The sequence below is a fragment of the Lactuca virosa genome, chromosome 9 (genome assembly GCF_052849685.1).
Source record: "Lactuca virosa cultivar CGN04683 chromosome 9, Lactuca_virosa_CGN04683_v6, whole genome shotgun sequence".
NCBI classification, from domain to species: Eukaryota; Viridiplantae; Streptophyta; class Magnoliopsida; order Asterales; family Asteraceae; genus Lactuca; species Lactuca virosa.
The window spans coordinates 121,610,462-121,618,054 of NC_136434.1; the positions used below are offsets into that span (position 1 = coordinate 121,610,462).

At 32.4% G+C, this 7,593-nt stretch overlaps 1 protein-coding gene across 1 annotated transcript; it reads left to right on the forward strand.

The window, feature by feature from the left end:
- The first annotated feature begins 2,844 nt into the window (after positions 1-2,844).
- On the forward strand, positions 2,845-5,507 carry LOC145136240 (uncharacterized). Its single transcript, XM_079070408.1, has 7 exons — positions 2,845-3,174; positions 3,290-3,380; positions 3,577-4,356; positions 4,538-4,600; positions 4,684-4,904; positions 4,999-5,081; positions 5,189-5,507. The coding sequence occupies exons 1-7, from the start codon at positions 3,139-3,141 to the stop codon at positions 5,301-5,303; spliced, it is 1,389 nt and encodes a 462-aa protein (XP_078926534.1). The 5' UTR covers positions 2,845-3,138; the 3' UTR covers positions 5,304-5,507.
- The last annotated feature ends 2,086 nt before the right edge of the window (positions 5,508-7,593 follow it).

Genomic DNA, 7,593 nt, shown 5'->3' on the forward strand with positions numbered 1-7,593 from the left:
AGTTCAATGAGAGCATCATGATGTTTGGGATATTCGAATCCGTGTTAATGAGGAAGAAAATGCAACCTGGTAACTTTTAGGGAAAATTTAACCCGGTAAAATATATAACAATTACATTATTACTTATTACTTATTTGTTCTATTAGATTGTAGCTAAATGGTGATGAAGTTATGAGCATCTTGTTATTCGTGTATTGAGCCTCACATGTAGTGCCACAGAATGTGAGAAAAATTTGAGCACTTTTGACCATATACACTCCAAGAAGAGGAACCTTTTGGAGCAACAAAGGTTGAATGCATTGGTGTTTGTGAAATACAACATCAACCTTGATACATGACTCCAAGAAGAGAAAAGAAAGATAGGAGACCTATGATCTAATATGTTTGTCGAACATGGAGTAAGATGATGAATGGATTACCGAAAAAGGAGGATGTATGTCTCCACGAAGATATCTCATGGATGGATGTTCATAAATGTTTTAAAGAGGATGAAGAAACCAATACTAATAAAAGGAAGAGAGGTAAATTATACAAAAGGGTGATTATATATTATAATATTAATAAGTATCAAGTTTAATAAATACAAGCTTTACTTATTTGTGGGACCAAGGTTCAACGTGAACAAAGTGACTTAGATGACGAGGATGAGGATGAAGAAGATGATACTGGTTTCTATAAGACAATGGTGGTTGAAGATGAAGATGAAAATGTAGCATCTTGTTTTCGATTAATTATCTAGAAAAATTAATTAATAAATATTATGATTATTGTGGAAATGGAAAATAAATTTTAAGGTTTTATAAGTGAATTATATAAGTAGTAGGCATTATGTAAAATTTAAAGTGATTAAATAATAATTAAAGAAAATAAATAATAATAATAACAACAACAACAACAACAACAATAATAATAATTAATTAATAAATGTATAATGAAGGGATCTGTAATCATTTCTAGAAAAAGGGCTTAAAGTGTTAATGATAAAAGCTGTCATTTGTCAAGAAAATTGTTTTTTTAGGGTAGAAAGTGTCATTATGGGAAAATAAGGGGCTGGAAATGTAAAATTCATTTTTCTTTCATAAAAGCTAACGGGAATAAGGCATGAGTTTGTTTAAACATCAACTTTTGATGTGCATAATTAATTCTACAAAACTCCAATTCATGAAACCTCAGAGGATATGGTTAGGGTATAATGTCTAATATACCATGATTTTTTCATAAGATTTAAATCTTAAACCTCCTAAGTAAATTTAACACATTTGCATGTGTGTCCAGAAAGTAACAACTCAAAATGGCTAACTTGTAAAATTAATATAAAATCAACCACAAATCGTGAAAACGAGATCTTTATATTCCCAGAAAGGTAAGAGAGGGAACTATACAAATATAATTTTATCAGAACCTAATCATGAATTTAAAGTTAAGAAATCAAATCCCGAACAGAACACTATAATCAAAGAAAAGTTAAAGTAATACAAAGATAAGTATTTTAAAGTATAGTTATGAATTACAAGTTAAGTAAATGTTATAATTGTTGTGCAGGTGTTCAAAAAGGAGGAAGTTCATTTAACTATTGCAATTAGAGTGTTCAAGTTGTTATCAAAAGAGGGGAGTTACACTAACTCTCTTATTATGTAGGCATTACTTGATGTATGTGTATGTTGTCCACGGATACCCTAATCTGGTAGAGTGGACAGGGACATGTTCTTGACCATGATAGACCCTTCGGGGGAAGTGGTTAAGGTATGGATGATCATGACAGACCCTTCGGGGGAAGTGATTAGTCCCAATACGGTAGTGTCTGAGATAGACCCTTCAGGGGAATTAACCTACTGATGTAGAGTTGGTACTAACATTATGTGCTATGAATGTTTATGTTTATGTTTTATGTGAAATGTTATGCTATGTGTAAGTAAGTGATTTATATAATGGTAGAGTAATGTGTATGCTCACTAAGCGTTATGCTTACCCATTGTTATTTAACATTTTTCAGGATCGTCAAGTATTGAGAAGTGAAAGAGACCGGTGTGACTGTATGCAACATTCTCTTGAAGATTTTAAGTTATTATTATGACAATTTGTTAACCTGTGATATTTTTTGCTTCAACAATCTTTTTAGAAATATTTTTTTCAATGTGGTTGAATGTTTTTTGAGAACATAAATTTTATTTTTAAAAGGGTAACAACTGGCTTTTTAATGTTATATTTAAAAAAATTAGGTCTTTACACAAGATGACGATGATCACTTTATTCCTGAATTTAGTTTTATGATTCAAACACACAAAGTTTTTTTTTGTCATTTGCTTTGTTACTAAAGCACTAGTTATTTTTTGAATACTTTATGATGTATATGACCCCTAACCAATGAATTTGTAACATATTAGTAAATGTGTTTAAATAATCGGCTTACATTTTGTTTATACATAATGTTATATATAATTTTGGGGACACCTCTGATAAATTCTCAATATTTTGGATAAATTTACGATTTAATTCAAAATTTTATTTTTTGAATAGAAAAAATTCTGATTATTTTATATTTGTCAAATTTAACGTAACAATCTTTATTATTTTTTTTTAACAAAAATGATGTATTATCGTATAAAATTAGATAATCAAAATTTTTCTATTCAAAAAATAAATATTAAAATAAAACTTTAAACTAACAAAAAATATTAAAACTTTATAAGATATTTTCCTAATTTTTTTTTTAATTTTTAGTGTCATGACTCTCTAACTCAGGTTCATGAGTTAAAATTGAAGATTTCAAGTGGTTGTAACTATGCATACATCATAGATGTGATTTGAATATTTTTAAGAGGACCCTAAATGAAAGGCAACACGTGTGAATGGAATTACTCGTTTAAATCGTATAGTAATCTGCAAACGGGAGAAACACTTGTCAGCGCGCTTTTCTGCAAATTCAAATCAAATTCTTTACTTGCAAAACCCACATTAATTACCAGTTAGCGCCTCTTTCCTCTCAACGTTGAACCCTAATCCTAGACGCCATCAATCTCTCCTCTTTACATATGAAAGCTTGATTTTTTCGATCTTCAATTTGAGTTTTGCAGAAACTGGTAGAGATCTATATGAAAAAAGAAATCTTTTTAAGCACCTCATTCAATTTGCTTACCGATGGATGGTTGTGTTGTAGCCGGATCTGAATCCAAGGTTTGTTTTTGTACATTCTTTCTGAACTTGTTCTTAACTGAATCCATTTTGGTATAAATTTTGTTGATCTTATCCGATTTGTGGGATTGATTTTGTTTGCTGATGGTGGGTGCAGAAGAGGCGTTGTGAAGAATTTGTAGCATTGCCAGAACTCGGACCTAAAAGAGCAAAAATTAGAGACCTAGAGTCCGTTCTTCGTTCCGAAGGTAAATCATTTGAATATTCTTGAATTCGAAGAGTTTGATTTGGTTAAATGGTACACGAGAACTTTAAATTCCAAGTTTAGGAGTTCGTTTTTGTGGGTTTTGGATAGAATTTGATTAGATTTGATGACATCTGAACTAAAATTTGGTAAAATTACAGTCCAAATCTTGATCTGAATCCAAATTTCTTCTCAATTAGGGAAAGCAAAAGTCAACACCGCTTCAGCATCTGATTTCAGCACCAAATACGAAGCTCCATCATGTATCGAAGACACAACCCAATTTGAATCCGGGATTAATTGTGTAAAACCAAAAGGTTTTGGTTTCGATCTCAACACCGAAGATGTTTCTAGTTCTATCAGTAACGATCTTTTTCATCCCTACAACGATTACAAACACGTAAAACCCCGAGATTCGTTATCTGAATGTGGAAGCACTTGTAATCTGGGAGGACAACAAAACTCCATGAGAGTATGGAAAGAAATGAAACAAAACGGATTTCTATCATCTTCTCATGGGGGCGTACCTGTGCCACCTGTCCCCAAATCACGCGGGAGGAAAAAAGGGAACGAGTCATTGATCAAGAAAAAGATAGAAATCGCAAAGAAAGAACAAGTCGACAGATTTGCTAAAGTCGCTGCTCCAAGTGGGCTTTTGAATGAATTGAATCCTGGGATTATAAACCATGTAAGAAACCGAAAACAGGTTCATTCTATAATTGAGAATCTTGTGAGATCTGCAAGAACTGAAAACAAACATGGTGAAAGCAAGCAAAAGGGTTTGGAAAATGAGACATGGAAGGATTCTTATGGGTGTCAATCAGATGAACTTAGAGGACACCATGCTAATGTAAATTGTGAAGATGATACTCTTGCCTTGAAACTCTCATCATCAGCAAACATGGAATCAGTGAATATGGGCCATTTGTCCAATGAAGAGTCTGGAAATATGTCAACAGTCGATTCACTTTCCTTTAAAGGTAAGTTCTTAGTCTCCTTTCTTATAATTTAGTGAATCTTGTTAACCATGTTAGTAATTCACTAGTTAACTAAGTTAAAGAAAGAATTTTTGCCTAATTTCAAGCAATTTCTTTTCAAGATAATGGGATCCCAGTTCAATTCTTATCATGACATATAAAGGGTATCATTGTCTTTTTGCAGCTGCAAATGTAGCTTCTCAATGGTTAGAACTTCTTCTTCAGGACATTAAAGGTCGTCTTGCAGGTAACTAACATTCTTGTTCTTGAAAACATATTTTTGGTTAAGCTATATATAATTATATTTACACAAATAATCTTTTTTTACAGCATTAAGGCGAAGTAAGAAAAGAGTTCGAGCTGTAATTCAAACAGAATTACCTATCTTGGTATCACGAGAGTTGGGTCATAATCAAGAAAATGAATGCTATGATGTAAAAAATTCTGAAAACATTCACTTTAACAAGGGAAATGCTGATTTACATAGAGCAAAATGGGGTACTCTTTTTGATCAGATGGATAATGCCCTTTGTGAAGAAGAGAAACATCTGGTATACTATTATTTCTGATTCCTCGAGTTTAATTTATGCTATTTTTCTAATTTCTTGAGTATTTTAATCGGTAATTGAACATTATATTTTGTAGGAGAGTTCATTGAACCAAGTAAATGAAATGTTGATGCATTGTGAGCATGGTCTTCTTCAATTTCATCCAGAAAAGGACTGCAGGTGATTGCTTATTCTTCAAGTTGAAATTTTGGAAAAAGAAAATGTTGTAATTTTGGAAAAATGAATTGAAATTAATGAATCTCATATTGTTTTTTGTTGAAATACAGAGTTGGAAAAACAGAAACAAGCCCATACAAGGATTTAGCTGTTAAAGCAGCTGCAGCTGCCATCTATTCAACATCTAATTTTTTGAAATCAATGGAAAATTTACCATGTTTTTGATCATTTCTTGATGTTCAATAGTCATTTGTATTGATTTTAGTCTAATTATAGTTTGCATTTTGATGCATGCTAGGATCCATGTGATATTAGTCTCTAGTTGATTTGTAACATTTAGATGTTGGATATATGTGTGTTTGTATTAGTGTTTTTGGTTTACAGGTTACATAGCAAAAAGAATTGATTTTTGCTACCTTGTGCATGAAATCTAATGAGAGTTTGTGATACTATGAACACATAATTCTTGTTGATACTTTTTTATATTGTTGTAATTTGCTAAAAGTGTAAAGTGTTATTTATCATCTCAAGATTTTTAAATGACATTTTTATGAGATGTATACAAATGATAAATGAAGGAATGAATGAGTGGACATTTCAGTAGAAAAGTTTGTTCTTTATATTTAGAGTAAACGACACAAATAGTCCTCGTTGTTTGGTGCTATTTATGTGTCAGTCCCTAACTCATATTTTTAGCTTGTGCGGTCCTCAAGTTCTAATTTCATTACATGCTTGGTCTTTGTGTTAACCATCTGTCATTTTTATGCTAGAAAGTCCCACGTGCTTTGCAAGGGTTTTTTTGTCATTTCAAGTATTTTGTGCACCACCTCTTCCTTCGGTCATCTTCTCTGTTGAAACACAACCGATTGAGTATTTTTTTTCCACCTCTTTTTTCTTGGTATCATGAGAGTTGGGTTAAACTATTAGGGATGAAATATGTAACAAATTTACGAGGGAGTGTCCGAGTTTAAAAAAAGAAAATTAGACCAAATATTCAAACTACCTTAAACAATAGGGATTGTATAATTTACTATTATACTTATAAAGAAAGTTTTATATAAGACTAGAAAGATATTTCAAGATTCATTCATCATCAGAAATATTGAATATTTTAATTTGTATACAAAAAATTAAAATCACGGGTCAACCTTCATCTATGACCTTCATCTGTGGGGTCTATTAATTTTTTTAAATATATAAACAATAAATACATATATAAGAAAATTAATTAAAAATCAAACTATTAAGGGTACAATAGTCTTTTTAGGTAAGACATAGATCAAGCGCGCAACAAAAATAAACATTAGGGCCATCCAAGTTAAAAAAAATAAGGTTGGGACCAAACGTACAAATTAACCCAAACTACAGGGACCATTCATGTAATTTACTCTTACCTTTTTAATTTGTTTATGTCCGGATAACTATTTTTTTTTACATATTTAGGTAACGAACTTTTTGAAAATGTTCAAATATAACCACTATGATCGGATGTAACCTGCTACAGGCGGTGATAATGGCCATATGTGAACACTTCCAAAAAGTTCGTTACCTAGATGTGTACAAAATATAATAGTTACCTAGATGTGAACAAACCAAAAATTTAATTACCTTAATAAGTCATAGACAAAATTGCAAGAATGGTCCCTGTGGTTAGGTCGAAATTGCCACTTTGGGCCAAACAGGTTTGGACTAGCACTTATGGTCCAAAGGTTTTCATTTTCCTGCCACTTTGGTCCACTTTACTTTAAACTTTTTTGTAATGACGATTTTGCCCTTGGATTTTGTTTTTTCAGTTTTTTATACTTTTATAATTAAAATAAAAATCTAAAAATACACATCTCTTTCTCTCTCTCTCTCTCTCTCTCTCTCTCTCTCTCTCTCTCCCCCTCCTTCCCCCTACCCTCTCTCTCTCTTTCTCTCTCTCTCTCTCTCTCTCTCTCTCTCTCATTTCACACACAAGCACATAGATCCACCTTTAAGAACATGAAGAACGCCCGATACTCCCCTCCCATCTCTATCAAAGTAGATCCTTCGGTCACCACCGCCAAACCACCAAAAATACTAATTGTGACCAGAAAAATCGAGCCTTCACACAATCACCATCATATTCATCTTCAACCCACCACGAAAAATCATCACCATCGAGAACCCATCATCCCCATCTTCCTTGTTCTTCCATTTCTCTTCTGATCAAACTGCAACTCAAAAAATATTAAGAAAGAAGAAGGTTGAAGAATGAGGGGTTGTGATTGAACAGAGAATTGTCGCCTGCGATCGAACAAAAAAAGGGAAAAAAAAATAAAGGGTCACTTTATTCGTCCTCTTAAGTGTGACCTGCAATTGAGTTTGAAGAAGGAAAGAAGGAGACACGGACGACATTAATGGAGGTGATCGGAGCAATCGGATTCAGATCTTCTGTAAGTTGATGATGACATATGAAGATCTGGAAATTAACACACACACTTAGTTTTGGATTGGGAAAAAGATCATCAAAGTCGATTTCATCTCCTCTCAG